General features: G+C 43.9%; 1 protein-coding gene across 2 annotated transcripts in view; it reads left to right on the top strand.

Annotated features, from left to right (window-relative positions):
• Positions 1-205: 205 nt before the first annotated feature.
• DHRS12 (dehydrogenase/reductase 12) overlaps positions 206-18,799 on the top strand; it is a 29,662-nt gene continuing 11,068 nt past the window's right edge. For both annotated transcript variants that reach the window (XM_068425459.1, XM_068425460.1), the window contains exons 1-5: positions 206-263; positions 861-994; positions 4,738-4,820; positions 11,708-11,800; positions 13,233-13,314. In XM_068425459.1, the coding sequence (XP_068281560.1) occupies positions 208-263; positions 861-994; positions 4,738-4,820; positions 11,708-11,800; positions 13,233-13,314 (448 nt within the window). In that variant the 5' untranslated portion in view covers positions 206-207. The remainder of the gene's footprint in view (positions 264-860; positions 995-4,737; positions 4,821-11,707; positions 11,801-13,232; positions 13,315-18,799) is intronic.

The following is an 18,799-nucleotide window of genomic DNA, read 5'->3' as shown; positions in this document are numbered from 1 at the left end:
AACCGCCCCCCGCCCCCCCAGGCACCCGCTCCCCTCCCTGGCACCCCTCACCCCTGCCTGCCCGCAATGGCAGCGGCAGCCGCGGGCACGGCAGGGCGGGGCCGCCCCTCGGCCCGTACCTAACGGGGGCGGGCAGGGCAGGGCCGGGTGCCTTATGCAAGGGCAGGGGCGGGGCGGGTCCAGCACTGCCGTGGCGGCAGCAGCACCATGTCCTGGTACCGCAACGCCGCGTGGTTCGTGAAGGGGCTGGGGGAATACACGAGGTACGGGCGGCGGCCGGCCCCGGGCTCCGCGGCGGGGCTGGCGCTGCGCTGCGGGCAGGCTGGGGGCGTTTCTGTGCGGCCGCGGGGCCTTTAACCATTTCGAGGTGATTTTTTGTTGTTTTTTTTTTTTTTTAATACTTTTTATCGAAGCGCCCCCACCCCGCCAGAGCGGACAAATTTAAACGCTTTATTTTTTTTTAATATTTTTTATCGAAGCGTCCCCACCCCGCCAGAGCGGACAAATTTAAACGCTTTATCCGTGAGACCTGTCCGGGCGCGCTGCCTGGGCCTGCCCTGCCCCGGGCCCTCTCAGGCACCTCCCTGGGGCTGCGGCTGGGCCACCTCCCAGGTGTCACAGTTTGGGCCGTGTGGCGGGCAAACGGGCCGTGTGGCGGGCAAAAATGAGTTGTTGCTTCATCGCTCGTTGCAGTGTCGCTGGCACTGTATGTGGCTTGTCTCACGAGTACAGAGAGCAACGGGGAGGGGGGGGCGTTTAGCACATGCTGAGCTGTGAGGGGACAGTGCTTTTCAACCCTCCCCTGTGTTTTTTAGAAGTACTCGCTTCTAGTTTCTCACAGGTGTCTCTGATTTATTCAGGAGCGGCTATGAGTCTGCCTCCAAGCACTTCAACCCAGCCGATGTGGAGGTGAACGTGGCTGGAAGATCCTTTCTGGTCACTGGCGCGAACAGTGGCATTGGCAGGGCCACAGCCAAAGAGATTGCGAGGAGAGGTGAGCCGGGCTGCAACGAGGAGCTCTGAGGGGTCGTTACAGGAAAGATGGAAGGAAGCAGGTTTGGCCTTCCAGTGCAAACACAAACACGCATCTCCCTGGAGTGAGGGGTCAGGTGTGTTATTTTACAGGGCTGTTAGTGTGGATTAGAGGTTTAAGCATGATCAGTGCTGTGAAAACTGGAATAATGAAACAGAATTAGTGGAGAGGATCTGCAAAGTGTTTCTCAAGTGCATGTTTACCGAAACTGTGTTATAGTGGCATCTAAGGATGTTGGTGATGGATCAAGGTCTGTTTAAGGCTGATTCAGTACAAGTAGCAGCCTGGCTGAGTTTGAACTGTTTTGAAGAACTGACAAATGTATCATATGATGAAAGAAAACAATTAGCTTTGATAAGCTGTGGTGGGAGAGTATAAAAGAAGCCACGTAGTTGTGCTTAATCTTAATGATAATAACCTCGAGTTTGTGCCCTGTAGCTGATGACATGCAACCATTTTTTCTGTTGCTCTCTGTAAGCAAGGAGATGGTATGAACTGGAACTAGCTACTGTTGAAGGATAAACCTAATCCCTTTCAGAGTTGACAAAATAATTCCTGTTGTGCAAGAGTGCTAGGAGTTTTGGCATGTAGAATAAAAGGGAGGAGCTTGCGGCTCTTTGCTGTCTCTTTGCCTGCTTAGGTTTCATAACTATCTTATGAAGAAAAGTGGTGACTCAGTTAAATTAAACTAATTCAAAATTATTATCATCAAAGAGCGTTTGGGTTAGTGATCCCCATCAATGCCAGTATGTGATTGATTCCAAGTTCCCCCTACTGCCATTATGTATAATAGCCTTATGTAAGTATTGCTTCGTCTGGTGACTGTTTTGCTCACAAATGGATATGCCTGCCAGGTTTCGCAAGCTGTCAGGCTGACCGGATCTGTGAAGGATTTGGTCACCACGTCTAGTATTCAGAGTGCAAAGAACAACCTTGGGCTCAGACTGCTTGTCTGATACCTTGTGTGGGTGTTGCTATGCATATGAAGTTAAAATGACTTAACAGTGTCTTCCTGATCCTATCCTTACACATGTTGCTCTGAAACTCAATGTCAGCTGTTGGGGCTGTTGCTCCTAGTTGAATCTCTTCAACTACACCATGACAAGAAAATATGGAATTCAGACTCAGCAAAAGAATAACCAAACTACATTGGCTTTATCTTCAAGCGCTTCAGATTTTTGTAAATAATGACGGTCTTGATGACAATTTCTTTAGCCTGAGTTCAGCTTTTCTCTGAATCAGTGTCTTAGGGGTATTGCAGATTTGGGCTTTCCTATATGTCTTGTGAACTGCACTTCCAGTTTGATGCAGTCTTCTCCCAACCACTCTGACAATTCCCATGTGTTGTTTAAGTTCAAATAATTTCAATCTTTACAATGGAAAATATATTTAAAACCCTTTCCTAGCCCATAGGTCACACCAAAACTCCCCTCTGTCCTTAACAGCAAGAAAAAAGTTCATATTCAAAGCCCTTAGAACCCACCTCTGTTTTCATTGAATGTTTTTCCACTGTAGACTACGAGAATGTTCCTGATCAGCTTGAAGGCCAGCTACTACTTCCATGTGTTTAATTTGTACCTGCACGCATTACTTGTGCCGTACCCCATGTTTTGGGAAGAGCTCCTTAAACATCTGCAAATGCACATCCTTAACTGTCTTAAGCTCTGTAATTAAAACCCTCCTTTACAGTGAAGCCTGCAGTTACTGTGAGAAAGGCCAAAGAGGTGAGCATTGGACACTGCCCCTTCTGATTGCCTTTTCTCTCAGTCATGAGATCTGCTCTCCCTGGGAGTTTCATTCTGATCTGTATATGTTCAGTGCCTGCCTGTGCATGGTCCCTTCCGTGCATGGCATATGTGTAACACAAACTGAAGATGAAACTGTATTAAGCATTGGATAGCGTCATTTGTATTATTATCCTAGATTCCCACTGTTGCCTGCAGTTGCACACTTGGTAAAAGTAACCCAGCCAACTCTGGCAGCGCAGTGGGGGAATCAGACCCTGTTAGAAAACTTCAGAAGAACCTTGAGGCTTGTTGCCTGCATCAGCTGCATGCCAAATATACTTGCTGTAGTGGTGCTCAGTTGGAAAAACCTCTCTCATATAGACAGAAAAATTCATTATCAGACCCCACAGTGGGCTGAGCAGTATGTGACTGCTCTATCCCTACAGTAGACCTGGTGTCTTGCATTTGGGTTCTGGGCACTAGAAGAGTGACCTGGCACTGTTGTTGCTATTATCAATCCTTTGTGATTCCATTGCTTGAGCCTTCTAGCGGTGGACTGCTTAGCAACCCCTAAAGCACCTTTAACAACAGGTAAAAGTAAAGAGTGCAGGTACTCCTGTGACTGAGATTAACACATTACTTGTAATGATCAGAGAATACAAAGCATAAAAATAGAATTATGCCTACTTGTACTTTAGTCCTCTTTTTGAAGGCTCTCTTTAATGTGGCTAAGTTACGAGGTCATGCTAAGTATCCAGGCCTTTGAGCGGAGCCTTGCCCTGTGTATTCCTTCTGTAGAAAAGTTGGTTGGAAGGGACGTCTAGAAGTCATCATGTCCAGCATCCCACTTGAAGCAAGGCCGTTGCCAACACTAGATCAAACCAGCCATTGCTTTGTCTTGCTGCATCTTGAAACCCCCAAGGATGGAAATTCTGCAGCCTCTTGGGACAGCCTGATCTATTTAGAAGAAAAACAGTGAAAACTTTTTTCTTAATGCCTGACCTGAGCCTCCCAGGCTGTGGCTATGGTCCTTGTCATTTCTCCCACTGCTGAGAAGAATTCTGATATCTGGCATTTTTATTTCCTTTTCACAGAGCAATTCCAGTTACTTGTGTTGTTCAGGCCCTTTCCTGAGCGTTCTAAGGCATGTGCCAAAAGATGCATTTATGACACAGATGCCTTAGCTTCCATTTCCAGTGTAGCCCTGGTATTTTATCAACACTAAACACGATGTGCAAACTTGACAGAAAAGGGTTTGTACAGACAGTGCCTAGACTGCAGCAACCTTTTCTATGCACAGAACCTTGCTTGGGGGCCCTATTACAGCATGACACATTCTCTCCCTCCTGGCTTCATAGTGACCAGAGCCAAGCAGAAATCTTCCAGCTTTCTTAGTACATCTACTCATTCTGTCCTGAACATTTTGTTTGCCTCGGCCCTTTGGTAGATGCTGTTGGGATTCTTGGTGTGTCTGGTCTGCCTGATGGTACTGCTGGCTCTGTGCCTTTTGGGGGGAATTTGTCCCTAGGAATGGCCCAAAGCTGGTGGACCTGGGACTGCTGTGGAGTGCTGTGGCCCTAACCTGCTCCCAGCTCATCAGCAAGTGTCACGGGAGCCCTGAGAGCTCCACAGACCTGAGCTTCAGCAGCACTGATGAAAAATCACCTGCTCAGCTCTTGGCAGCAGAGAAGTGGGACTGTTGGCTGTGCACAGCTCAGGAACATTCTGCCTGCTGGGAAGCTCCCGTGATATTTTGGTGACCATCTGACCAGTATTGCCACTGCTGCTAGCAGGCTATACGTTTCCCACAAACTGGAATGCAATCACAAAAGGTTTTTTGTTTCAGTTGGATTGTATCAAAAACTAACCCCAAAATAGAACTGCACGTCTCTTCCTGGCCCTCCCTCTTTGCTGATGCCTCCCCCAAACACAGTTAGTAATTAATTATCAAATGTGTTTCTTGTTGAACTCCACCAGGTGGCACGGTTCATCTGGTTTGCCGAAACAAGGAACGAGCTGAGGTCGCCAGAGGAGAAATAGTGACAGAAACGGGGAATCAGGTGAGTTGTTTTTCAGTCTTTTGTTTACTCTTAGAAAGATTGTTAATATTAAAGACCTCAGAGGCCTCGAGATATTCTGTTTTGTCACTTTGCTGTTGCGTTTTTAATAGTATTTTCATACGGACGTGTAAGCATCTAGTAGTTTATCATCCATATGGTTTGAAGAGATTTAATTTAGCTAGGTGATGTTTTCTGTGGTTAATAACATCACCAACAGCATGCTGTTTTATTTAATGTTTGTTGTCGATGTGTTTTGTGATGTCCTACTTACTATTCCTAACTATGTGGCCGAGGCTTTTAAAAGTTAATGCATTGCAACACTCTTGCAACAATGTTTATGAGTTTACAGCATTGGAGCTGAAGGTTTTATGTGTCTGAATAACATACTCTTGATTTGCTAAGGCTGGCTAGTCTGTGAAGTCCTGTGTGTGGTCCTAGTTCCATGCTTTACAGACTTTTCCTTCTCCTTTTCTTGTGTTATCTCTTCCTTACCTCCTCCCTTCTGTTACAGATTATTTTTGCTTCTGCATATATCACTCTGCAGTATACCCCTGTAGCTGTCACTGTTGCTTTTGCTAGTTATTCAGGAGGGTGTGCTCATGGAGAAGTACAGTCGTTGTCTTTCTATCTTGGTGTGCTGGTTTTGGCTGGGATAGAGTTAATTTTCTTCATAGCAGCTCCTATGGTGCTATTTTTTGGATTTGTGACCAAAACAGTGTTGACAACCCATGTTTTAGTTATTGCTGAACAGTGCTCATGCAGTATCAAGGCCTTTTCTGGTTTTCACGCTGCCCCAGCAGTGAGCAGGCTGAGGGAGCACAAGAAGTTGGGAGAGGACACACTGGGACAGCTGACCCCAGCTGACCAAAGGGGTATCCCATACCATATGATGTCGTGCTCAGCAATAAAAGCTGGGGAAAGAGGGAGGAAGGGGGGACATTTGCAGTTATGGTGTTTGTCGTTCCGAATCACCGTTGCACATGATGAAGCCCTGCTTTCCTGGGGATCGCTAAACGCCTGCCTGACAATGGGAAGTAGTGAATGAATTCCTTATTTTCCTTTGTTTGCACACATAGCTCTGCTTCACTTATTAAACTGCCTTTATCTCAACTCACAAGTTTTGTCTGTTTTACTCTTCTGATTCTCTCCCCCATCCCACTGGGAGGGGAGTGAGCGAGTAGTTGTGTGGGGCTTAACTGCCTAATGGGGTTAACCCAAGACACTTGGATGGAGAGCTATCTTCATTTTAAATAGTGACTTCGCTCTTGAACACAGTATTTTGATTCCAGTAATAGTTTTTTAATGTGGATAAAAAATTCCGAAGACTTTTTATGGTAAGAGATACCATATTGACTAAATTTCTGCTCTCTGGTTTCAGCTCCCTGATGTGACACAACAAGCATTACACTTTAGTTCTTTAATGGAGGTGAATTAGATCAGTCCTCATGTAGAAATAAATACCTTCCAGCTGTCTATAACTGTGTAATCCCATGGCTATAGTAAGACTGGTGATTATCTATGTTACCTCCTTTTCTAACTGCAGTCAGACAGCCTGGGAAGAGGGGTGAGTTTAATGACCTCTGAAGGTTCCTTCATGTTCTGTTCTTTGTCATTTGGTGAAACAAAACTTGAGGCAAATAATGTTCTTCCTCTAAAAGCAGCACAATCACTGCCTTCCCACTTTTTGGTAGGCTGCAAACCTGTAGTTTCTCTAGTCATGGAAGAGTAAAAGGGCACTGCGGAACTTGTTCGTGACCCTGGGGACAGGACACTTGTATAGAAAACAACATTCAGTGAAGTGTTAGACAAGCTGTACGGGAGGCCCTGTGCGACATGTGACTGCACTGGGAAGAGTAATTTTAATAAGGAGTGCACAAGAACATCCTTCTTTATAAGTGCTCACTCAGAAGCAATCCAGGGAGATAATAAAATGCTTTCTCTGCAACTTGACAAGCTGTATCCAGACTTAACTTGCTCTTCCTGATCATCTGGATGGAGATCCTATTGTAGTATATGCCAAAGATTTTTTTTCCATCTTCCACAGCAACACATGCCAGAGTTCAGTGCTGAAATGGAGTTATGATTTGGCAGGCACCTGCACCTAGACCTGGGAACTGGGAAGTTCTCCTAATCGGTTAAAGTAGATCTAGTCACGGAGATTAGGTCTCACTTTTGAAAATTACTTTGCTACCATCGAGGACTTTTATAGGGAACAGGTCTGCGGGTGCTTTTCTGAGCCAATATGACAGCCTTCAGCAGAAAAGTGTTGATTTAGATCTTTTTCAGTCTCTGAAATCACTTGTAATATTGAACATCTAGCCCAAAAACTTCAGCTGTTCTGTTCCAGTAGATAATGGTAGTAGCTTTAAAAGTAGAAATCTTTTAGAGCGGTATCCAGTTAGAAACAGTTGAGCAGTGTCAAGTTTTTGGTCAGAAATGAATATTACGATGAGAAAATTCCAACCTAACTCAACTAATGAACGGAAATCCAATGGCTAGCGAGAAAAAGTCATGTGTTTTTTATTTTCAGGGAAGGAGAATTATAAGCAGGGAATAATGCCTTATAATTTTCACAGCTTCTTCACTTATGTCATTTGCTTGTATAATGAGTATTTAAAGAAACAACTTGGAAAGAGAGGAGGTCTTTTAATGATTTTTTGTTGTTTTGCATGAGAACACATCCTCTGCATAATTATTTTAAAACTGCCTTTTCCTGGGATATGTCATAAGACTATCTGTGGTGTGTCTTTGAGACTAAGTGCTGTCTAGGAGAAGAGTAGGAGTTGACATGCCTTTTGTATGCTGATAAATGCCACTGTGCTTGTACTAGAACACACATTTGCAAAAAGCAAGAGAATTGCCTGTAACAAACAGTAAAAAGTTTTTGATGTTTTGGAGAGGTGAGATATTTCTAGCTTTAGTGGTTTAGAAAATTATAACTCTGCTCTCATGTCAAGCTTTTCCTTTTTTTAAAATTCTATTGCATCCACATCCCTGGCCGTAGTATTTCCAAACGTTGCAAGACTGTTGTGACATGGGGTGGCTAACAGGGATTTAGCTGTTTATGCAGCTGTTAGCATGGAAGGGGGTGCAGAAGGCACCAGACACTGAGACATCTGGAGTGGGTGCAGTGATGCACCTGAAAGTGTGCTCTCCTGCCCTGGTTGGAGTGACTGTGCCTGGCACGTGGGAGGCTGGCCCAGACCAGAGCTCCAGAGGAATGGTGTGGCGGATGTCGGACAGGGCTCTGAGCAACCTGATCTAGTTGAAGATGTCGCTGCTCATTGCAGGGGGCTGGGACTAGATGACCTTTAAAGGTCCCTTCCAGCATAACCTATTCTATGATTCTGTGTCGGGCTGCAGGGAGTGACTGGTACTTTTCCCTGAGCCTGGGGCAGAGCCTGATGGTGGCCTTATCTGTTGGGTTCTGCTGTGGTCAAGGTGCTGGGCTGTCAGGTGAAGCAACTGCAGGAGGTGAGCGGGCTGCATAACCATAGGGAACAGAAACAGGAGACTGACAGTCTTTGCAGAGAGTAGAAGAGCAGAAACTCTACATTGCATGGAAGGAGGGACAGCTAGAAGCTGTGCTCAAATAAGCAGTGGCTAGAGACTCCTAAGATGGGGAAGACTGGAAGCTTGTGACTGCTGGCAACAGAAGGCAGGCTCGTTCTCTGCCTGCAGGTGAGCATTTATAGGATAGGTGTAGTGCCATGGTAGTGGATGAGGAAGAACAACCTGTGTCAGGGGACGCATTGGATCCAGATGACCCTGAACTGTTATTGGCACTGGGAGGAAGTGGTGGATGATAATGGCGGGAGGCTCCCTCCTGTGAGGGATGGGAGTCTTGTCTTGATGTCTTGAGAAGTTTGTCACTTGCTGGGGACTCAGATCTAGGGAGTTGTGGAAAGTCTGCTGAGGCTCATCTGGACCTTGGACTAATACCTCTTGTTGCCCAAGCACATGGGCACCTCTGACATTGTGAGGGGTGACACTGAGCTCGTCAAGCATGCTTACAGAGGGTGAAGGGCAGAGGGCCCCAGGTAGTGCTCTCCTAAATCCTTCCAGTAAAAGGGAAGGGCTTAGGTAGGAGCATATGCACCCTCCAGGACAACACCTGCATGTGCAGCTGGTGTCACTGTCTTTGGCCTTTGTAATTTTGTCTTTGGCCTTTATGACCTCTTTGACTTTCTCTGCGAAACCAGCATTGCTGAGCAGGAATGACAAAGTGGAGCAAGAATATCTTTGCCAACAGGTTTGCTAAGCTAATGAGGGCTTTCAGCGGGTTTCATTGGGGGATGGGGACCAAACCTCAAAGAACAGTGGAGTCATGGGGACAGTGAATACATGTCTAGGAGACAGCAGAACAGAGGAGGCTCTCACAGTTTCCTTGTGAAAGCCACATGGCTGGGAGCCAGTCTCAGATGCCAGTAAGTAGCATAGGAAACAAACAGGAATCCATGCATGGTTGCACAGCTGTGATCTCCCTGGGATTATAGAGACAAGGTTGGCATGATTAGAGTGCTGCAGAGGATGTATACAGGCCCTTTTAGAGGGGCAAGCTGGGAAGACAAGAAGGAGGAGTTGCGCTTTATGTAAAGGAGTGGCTTAAATGCATGGAGCTTTGCTCTGAAATGGGTAGCTTAGAGGTAAGGTGCAGAGATCAGATCAGTATGGATGACATCATGGTGGGTGTCTGCTACAGACTGCCTGATGAAATAGAGGAAGTAGATAGAGCCTTTTATAGAGGGCTGGGGAAGGCACATGATCACAGGTCCTGGTGCTCGTTGAGCACTTGAACCACCCTGATATCTGCTGGCAACAGGGCAGGGCATGAACAATCCAGGAGCTTTCTGGAGAGCATCGAGGACAATTTTTTGATATGAGTGTTGCACAAGCCAGTTAAGGGTGATCTCTGCAGGACCTGCTGTGAATAGTAGCCTTGAATGGCTCTAGTAGCCATTGGTGGAAGTGGCCATGATATGGTGGAGTTTAAGATCAAGACAGGTGAGAAGGATGAATAGTAGAGTTACAATCTTTGGTTTTAGGAAAGCACATTTTGTCTTTTTTATGGACCTAGTTGGCAGGATCCCAAGGAAGACAGCCATGGAGAGCAAAAGGCCTTGAGAAAGCTGGTCAGTCTTCAAGGAGAACCTCCTCAACACAGGAGGTGCTTTCTGTTAACTGAAAAAAGGCAAACCACTTGTCTTCCAAAAAGGCAAGCAGGATCTGGGGAACTACAGGCCTCTCAGACTCACCTTGCTCGCCAGGAAAACTATGGAGCAAATCCTCACAGAAGCTGTGAAAGACAGGAAGGTGATAGAGAAAAAACAGTGTGGATTTATCAAGGGCAAACCTGGCCTGACCATCTTGATCACTGCCTTTGGTGAGATGACTCTGTGTATGGACAAGAGGAGAGCAGTGCTTGCCACTTTCCTGAACAGCGCCAAGGCTTTTTACATGGTCTGCCATAGCATCCTTGTAGGCAGTTTGGAGAGATGTGGTTTGAACTGGTGGATGACAAGCTGGGTGGAAAACTGTCTGGAATATTTGTCTCGGAAAGCAGCAATCAACAGTACAAAGCTGATCTGTTAACCATTTTTTAGTGCCACCCCCAATGGGGCAAAAACTGTTTAATGTCTCTTTTAACCACTTGGACAACAAAGTGAAGTGCCATCTTTGTCAGACTGCAGATAATCTCAAATGGTGGGGAGGGTAGCTAGAGAGCAGGGCTGCTGTTCAGAGTGATTTAACAGGTGAGGAAATGGGCTGACATGAACCTCATGACGTTCCTGGAATGGAGTAACCCCATGGAGCAGTACAGGCTGAGACTAGCTGGCTGGAAAGCAGCTTTGCAGAAACCGACCTGGAGATGACAAGTTGTCCCTGAGTGAGCAGTGTGCCCTGGGGCAAGGAAGGCCAACCACACCCCAGGCTGTATGAACCTGTGTGTAGCCAGCAGGCTGAGAGAAGCGCATCTTCCTCTCTATTAAGCCTTTGTGAACCCACAGCAGGAGTCCTGTGCTCAGATTTGGGCAAGGATATCAAGTCATTGATATCCTGGAGTGAGTCCAGTGGAGGGCTGCCGAGGTGACTAGGGACATGGAACACGTGATGTGCAAGGAGAGGCTGAGGGCTGGTTTTGCTCAGTGTTAAGAAGAGAAGGTGGAGATGGGTCTTACTGTAGTCTACAGCTACGTGATGGGAGGGTGTAGGGAAGGCAGTGCCGTGCTTCTCTTGGAGGTCTGCAGTGAAAGGACAAGAGGCAGCAGACATAGATTGTAGCAGGGAAAAATTCTGACTGCATAGTAGAATTTTTTTTTTCACTATGAGGGTGGTCGAACACTGAGCAGAGTGCTCAGAGAGGCTGGTGAATCTCCATCTTTGGAAATAAAACTTCCCTGGACAACCTGATCTCAGTTACCTGCCTTGAGATGGCAGTAGGACCCAGCAGCCCCCAGAGGTCCCTTCTGACCTAAATTATTCTCTAATGCTGTGACCCTGAGCATTGCTTTGGAAAGTTGCTTTCAGCTCAAGAGGAAGCTGCTGTATGAATTGTTGAAACAGTTTCGCAAGCTTTGCGATATTTTTCTAGTTCTCTGCTGTGCCTGACTGTCTGTCACGTGTACTTATCTAAGTAGGGCTCTCTTTTAATAAATTTGGCATTAAAAAGCTATGGCTCAAAAGCAACTGAATCAAGTGACTAAACATGTTTTAAGGACTAGAATTAGATTTCCCAGTTGTGCCTATTGACTGTAAGTGTTTCGCTTGTGTTCTGGAGATAATATTTTCTCCATGCTGCTTAAATACATTTTCACCTACACAGATCTTAGCAGTGAACAGGGTCTCTTCACTCTCCATGTTGATTGTAACTTTTTTTATTCTTTTAGAATATCTTCTTGCATATTGTGGATATATCTAATCCCAAGGAAATCTGGAAGTTTGCTGAAAAATTCAAAAATGAACATAAATTAAATGTGTTGGTAAGCTTGCATACTTAAATCATGTGTCTGTCTTTGGAGTGTGTAGCCTCTGAACTTGTCCAACAGGTAGTCTAGATTTTACAATTTGACCTGCAGTTCTCTGCTTAATTTTCTCTAGCTGTTGCTGCAGTAGTCTCCATGGTCTGTTTGCCCTTGTCTATTCTCAGTTCACATACACAGATATGACATAAAATAGAGAAAGGCAGTAATTTTTTAGCTGCATCTTTTGCTTTTCTCACCGTGCAAACATTGTGGCCTTTAGGTTGTATATCAGGCTATGTATATTCTGCTAAACAGAATATGGCAGGGACTGATGCCTCCTCCAAGGGCAGATTACACTTGCTTCAAGCTAGTCCCTCTTAAAGATTAAACTTTCATAGAAAGTCTAGTTAGAGCAGTCTAAAACTGAGCCAGGGAGGGAGCTAACAGTTAAGCAGCATGGATGGTAAGGGGCTCAGTACTCTCTCCTCTTATTTAGCAGTGAAAATTTGCTCTAGGGGCTGTACTAAAACTAAGGCACCTGGAGCAGTTGTTTTGGTGCTTACAGGTGAGGAAATTCTGATGGAAATGTGAAAATAGCTTATGGGGAGCAGCAGGGAAGGAGCAGGGAGGTATGTAGGAGCAGAGAAGCTTGAGCTTCCTCTGGAAGGTAAGGCAGAGAAAGAAGTGTGCCTGAGAATATGCTGGCTACACACAGCAAGCTGCTTAACATTCATGAGGTTTTACCTTACTATCCATGCTGGTACAGTGCTGTTTTAGCAATGCACGAGTTGGGCGGGGTATCTGTGCAGGATTGCCAGGCAGAGAAAAGCTGGAGTCCCTACAATCAGGGCACCAAGTCAGTATGATGCAGCTCTGCTGGTTAGCTCTGCTCTTCTCAGGGCTAACCTGCTGACCTGGCTAAACTGCTGGCAAGTTTGGAGCTAATTCATTTAATTTGCTGAGGGTGGGGGTGCCTGCAGACTATTCTACCGCATGTTGTACAGCTTCCCTTAGTGAATTTTCCCTGATACAGAAATCTCTAACAGAGAATACATCCCTACGTAGCACAGATGGTGTGGGCTCAGTGTGATCTCTCAGATGAGTCTAACAAACTACACTGCATATATATGTTCTAATATCTGCTTTATAATTTGCATATTATTTTCTGTGAGAAGAGTTTAAAACCATGGAAGAAGGCACTAAGAGGACCATTGGCTCTTAGTGTAATAAATCTGTGGTGAGCAATTTCTCTGAAAATCCATTCTTCTGTGGAAGACCTTTATGATCAGTGCAGGGCAGTGTGACTTGGAATGGCATGGTTTATCGAAACAGTTTGTAGCTTTGTGTTGCAGTGTCAGAAAACAGCAAACTGGCATGGACTACTTGTATGTGTGGTTTTGTTTGTAGGTGTTTGTGTGGATTATTTTTGTTTACAGGAGTTGTCTTACAGATCAACAATGCAGGATGTATGGTGAATAACAGAGAATTAACTGAAGATGGACTTGAAAAAAACTTTGCAACAAACACGTTGGGTGAGTATTGAAGGCTTGGCTTAGTTCTGAAATACACTGATTTGGTTACAGAAGTGTGTTTTTACAGCTGGGTTCATGAGATGTGTATTCCTGCTCAAAGAGGGATCATACCATTTCTATGTCAGGGAAGGAGAGGGGAAAGGAAAAGAAGAAATATTACAGCTTATTTGGAGTGTAATTTTTAAATTTCTCCATTTTTCAGTTGTTCTAATATCAGTGCCTTTATTGATCATAGCAGCAGTGGACAAATGCAGATAAGATTTAATTAAATTGATTCTGAAATTTGCTAGGAAACTTTGTTCCAAGCAGTGCTGCTAATGATATTCTCTTTGTAAGAAGTGTGCTCCTGTGGCTTGGATAGAGCTTGGAGCATGTTCAGATATTTAAAAAGACATTCAAATGTTTCAGTAGGCTTGAACAGCCCTGTTTGATGTGTAGGAAGGCTGTGCCTTATATAGTGCCCTGGACACTCTCAAACACATGCAACATCTAGTCAAGTGATTGAGCAGTACTGGGTAAGTCTTAGGCACTCCATATATAAGGGGCATATCCCATGAATTGTGTGGTGGAGGTATAAGAGCGACAAATTAAGGGAAGCAAATAAAAGGGGAAAGGGGAGATGTGGATCAGCAGGGAAGACAGTGAGCGAAGTGTAAAGTTCCCCCATAAAAGCCATGGAAAAGATGTGAGCAAACAGCCAGCCATCAGAGAGAAGAGCTGTCTTCCGCCACTGATAGCTGTCGGGCTGAAAGCTGCCCATCTCTCAGAGGTGTGGTGCTTGCATCAACAAACAGTCCTGACACTCTCTTTTCCCTCTGCCTCCGTGCAGGGTAGGTGGCTTTCTCAAGATACAGTCTTTAATATATTCAGAAGTGACACATTAAGGAGGAGCTGTGGTGCTTTGTTTCTGTGTTTTCCTCCTGTTCATCAGTATCTGGGATGAGGAAGGGGGAAGCTTAGGCTATAAAGATCAGGCATTTATAGAACTAACACAGCCTGGAAACCATTGTTGGGTTTTATTCTTAGTATTCTTAGCCTTTTTCCTGTGTTGCTTCCTTAACTCATATTTACTTTTGAAAACTAACATTTTAGGTATAAATGTCTTGTGCTTACCTGATGTGGTGCATACAGCTTGTTTTTTTCTGCAAATCTGACTACATTAAACTGACAATTAGTTCAGGTGTAAAGGCACAGATTCATTTTCTTTAAGTTAATCTTCTCCTAACATTCTTCTGTTTCTCATGGTCAAACTTCAAAATGAATTTTATTTTGCTATCAAATTTCCTCTGACTGCACAAGTACAGGAGCTTCTACCTTGAGAAATTTATTCACCTTAAATTAGTTTAACCCTCTTGAGATCTTTCAAACAAAAATCCAGCAATGTGCAAAGGTTTCTCTCTTCTTCCAGAGAGAAGCAGGGTGAAACAAATACAACAGTTTGAACATGAAAGCATGTTTTGTTTAGTTTTAAACATTGAGGAAATTAATTGCTGAGGAACTGTACTAGTGCATCACTTGAATTAGATTTTATCACCCAAGTAGAAGCAGCAAGTTCTTCTTTCCCAGCTGTAAATCAGCCTCACTAGAGATATACAACTGCACAGAGCAAGCTGAATTACAATTGTAGTGAACTAGGAAAATACCTGTATTATCTTTTATGGATATTACATATAGATCTCCTTTATTCGTGTATCACTTGCTGCATGACTGTATAAGAAGGTCAAGGAGGTGACTGCACATTTGAGCAGATAAGGTAAAACAGGTAAGTCCTTCTCTGTTGTCCAACTTGTGCGGAGTTCAGACAAGGACTGGGTTGTTTGCTTAGACTGGTTCTCTCTGGGCAACAACAAGGATTAAATTTTGAAGCTTTTAGAACAGAGCGGGACTTGGTTGAGCTGGAAGAGGCTATCTGCAAGAGAAAGCTTCTGTGCTTGCAGGTCAGACATACACGAAGGACCGATACTATCAACAGTGCAGGTTTTTTTCTTCAAAGTCAGAGATGGGGTAATAAATCATATCTTCTGGAGTCATAGCAGGAGAAAGCTGTATGGAGAAATGTATGTCAGAGTAGATGCTGTGTTAAGTCATTCCCTAAGCACGAGGTACCTTTGGGCATGCTTTACTTTGGAGAAATTATTTCTGTATAAGTAACTATCTGTGGTTATAGGATCCCAGAGAAAAACTTGGCTAAATTAGATATGGCTGGTATATAGGTTGGCTGTAAACTAGATTGTGGTCTGAGAGAACAAACTAAATTCCCCTTTCTGCCCCTTTCCTCAGAAAAACTAAAGCCTGAATGGTGACATGGGCTCAGGGCCCCTGTTTTGAAAAACTGCAGTTGTCCCCCTCATCAGCAGCATGGAAACAACAACTCATGACTACCTGATTTCTGCAGAAATAAGATGGAATAATATTAATATTTTTTTTCAGATCTTCACATGCAGGGTGTTCATTCCATCTTTCTTTCACTGTTTGTTTCTACCCTGGATCTTAACTCTTGTCCGTAAAGGAGTGTGTAGGTTGTAACTATCTAAGAATGCAAGACTATGAACTATAACATGCTTTAAATGCAGGACAGAGTCTTTGAATTCTGTATCCGATATCTGATTAACATTTGTATAAGCTGTAGAATTGCTCATTTAGGTGTCTAAAATGCTGTGGAGCTCTTAAATCCAGTCTAGGAATACTTTACTCTTGACTGACTTGTTAGTCTGTTTTCGAGCATAAAGGATGTTAGAGTTCAGTTCTAATTGATCATCTGACTTGTGAAATGTACTTTATATCCTGATCTTTGCTTGGACATTAATGGGACAAAAATGAATGCGTAAGTCCTCTGGTAGATAAGATGAATATGTACAAAAATAATACTGGTTAGAACAGAAAGTAAACTTCCCTTCATGTGAAACACCACTGACTGGCTAATTGAGGACAGCTCACTGAAATGGGAGGTGCAGAGTCCTCTTTAGTGTCAGAATATAGAGGTGGGTGAAGGTCAGGAAATGCAAAATGCAGGTTGATAGTTCAGGCTTTATATGGTTTGTCTAATATTCAAGTTCAAACTGTAAACTGCTTTGAGCAGTCAGCGACAGCCATATCTGTGCTGAAGCCTAGCACCCTTAAAATGGGGCTCAGGCACAAATGTCACGTGGCTTGTTGTGGTTCTGTTGTTGCTGTCACATGAAATATCTTGCCATTTTTTCCCCTTCTACATCCCCAAGAATTGTTGCTCTGATAGCTGGAGCTCAGTGAAGGTGTAGAGAGCAGAATAGCTGTGGAGCACTTAGACTGTGATGTGAGAGCGCTAGCCAGCCATGGATCTGTAGTGGCACGTGGCCGATTGAATCGTACCTTCAGTATGAAATTGAGCGACTGGCATGGGTAAACGTGGGCAGATTTCCTGGGGAGCTGCCGATCCCAATGAGCAGATTTTATTTGTGTATCCTTTAGTTTGTGTGTTGTTGCCCTTACATTTCCTCCCGTGGGCTGGCCTTGTACTCAGGGTTGTATCCAGGAGCTGGGCAGCGATGAGCAATCATTTCTTCTGATGAGACTTGCAGACTTCTGAGTCAACACTTCTTCTTTTTTTTTTTTTTTTAATTTAATTTTACTTTTTTTTTAGTAAAACTAAAAGCACATAGCAAAGACTATTCAAGCTGACAGAATTCAGTCATTTCGGGGGAAAAAAATAAACCTGTCAGCATTGGTAGGCAAGTAGAGGCAACACAAGCATGTTCTTATTGAAGCACTAGACATTTAGCTGAAACAATCTTTGTTCATCTGTTTTATAGCCTGCCTCACTTTACTTTTGCTCAACACATCTTCTTGCTTGACATGGAGAAATGGTATATGTGCTACATTTTTATTGCTACTTACCAGCCAAGGGGATGCTAAAACACACTCAGAGATAAATAAACGATGCTCCCAGTATGCATCTTCAGTCTAATGTGCTCTCATGTTTTAATAATATAGCCATATACATTTACTCTGTGTGCAAGAAGGGGTAGGGCCAGAGGACAGAAAATGCTTTTCTACCACAGTAGCAGTACGGCCCATCTATGGCATTGCCTGACCTGTATGGATATTTGTCAGTCTCTTCCCTACACATAAACCATATCTAACTGGTGTTTCACACAAGCCAGTGTGGCCTGGTGGACTGTGTTCTGAACTACTTGGAAGTCAGGCAACTGGGATACCAACTGTCAGTCTATGGTGAGGTCAGTGCCTGATCTTTGGCAAGACAACCTTACCTGTGATAAGAAGACTGATACCAATTTTCTTTCTAAAGAGCGTTGAGACTTACAAATGAGAGGTGCTACGTGAAAGGATAAGGTTGAATATAATTGTGCATCCGCTAGCTATACTGAAGCCTGGGTTCCCAGGACACAGAGGAACCCTTACTGAGCTGAGCTTTGTAATTCAAGGGAAATGTGAACCTTTGGTTTGTTTTTCGTCTTCATTAGTTCTTCCCATACACTCTCAGTTATTATTGCTAGTGTGGTGGAATTGGCCCACAGAGACAGCACACTAAAATCTTCATTCCTGATCTTGTACTCAGGAAACAGACTCAGGGATGTCTTACTTGGAACTGCATAAACTGAAGACTTAAAAACATAACCAGGTCAAGGAAGAATGTCAGTTTGTTGGGGTTTTTTTGTTTGTTTGTTTTTTTAAAGACTTGGACCTAAGAAAAGCAAACCAATTTAACTGATTGTTACCAGATGAATGAGCCATTGAAATCTGTACAATAAAAGAGTTTTTTTGTTGTTGTTCCCACTTTTTTCACAGTTGAAATAACACTGTTCCTAATAATACTGCAAAGCTCAGGCAGATGGAAAACTTCACTGAGTGTGGTGCTGGCTGCCTGCCCTTATCTGAATGTTAGCAGATTAAAAGCCTCACTGACAATTTACCACTAATTGCCAGATAGAACATCAAACAAAAACTATTCCAGAATCCACCAAGACACTTGGGTCTGCAATAATTGCATCATCAGTTAATTTGATGTTATAAACAGGTAGTGGCTTTACAATATTACTTCTGCTGAAACCATGATTTTCTTTATAAATCAATTTTAAAGTACAGGTTTTGGGGTGACTTTAAATCTGTAAAGTAGATAGGAGTATGTGTTCATGTACTATTATTATACGTGATATCCTGTTGATTTCCAAGTCTGAAATATATGAATCCTAGGGAGTCTTCCAGGTTTTAGCAGGCTAAACCTGAGTTACACCAGCATTTTGGAAATCTGCCTTTGGAGTGTTTGTTTATATTTTCTCTTAGGGCTGTTCTATGTTTTGCTTAGTTTCATGCTTTAGTACAGAAAGCCTTCTGTGGGAAAGACCGGTGTCTAATACACTGTAGACTTCTGTCCTTTGCACGGGGATAGCTTTCACTTTGGTTATGTTGTGGTAGAGATGGTGAGATCCCCAGTGAACTAAAACTGTTGCAAGAACGTGCAGGGCTACCTTCCCACAAGACCTAACGA

The sequence above is a fragment of the Nyctibius grandis genome, chromosome 2 (genome assembly GCF_013368605.1).
Source record: "Nyctibius grandis isolate bNycGra1 chromosome 2, bNycGra1.pri, whole genome shotgun sequence".
NCBI lineage: Eukaryota > Metazoa > Chordata > Aves > Nyctibiiformes > Nyctibiidae > Nyctibius > Nyctibius grandis.
The sequence above is the reverse complement of the archived record's forward strand: the minus strand, read 5'-3'. Positions and strand labels throughout refer to the sequence as shown.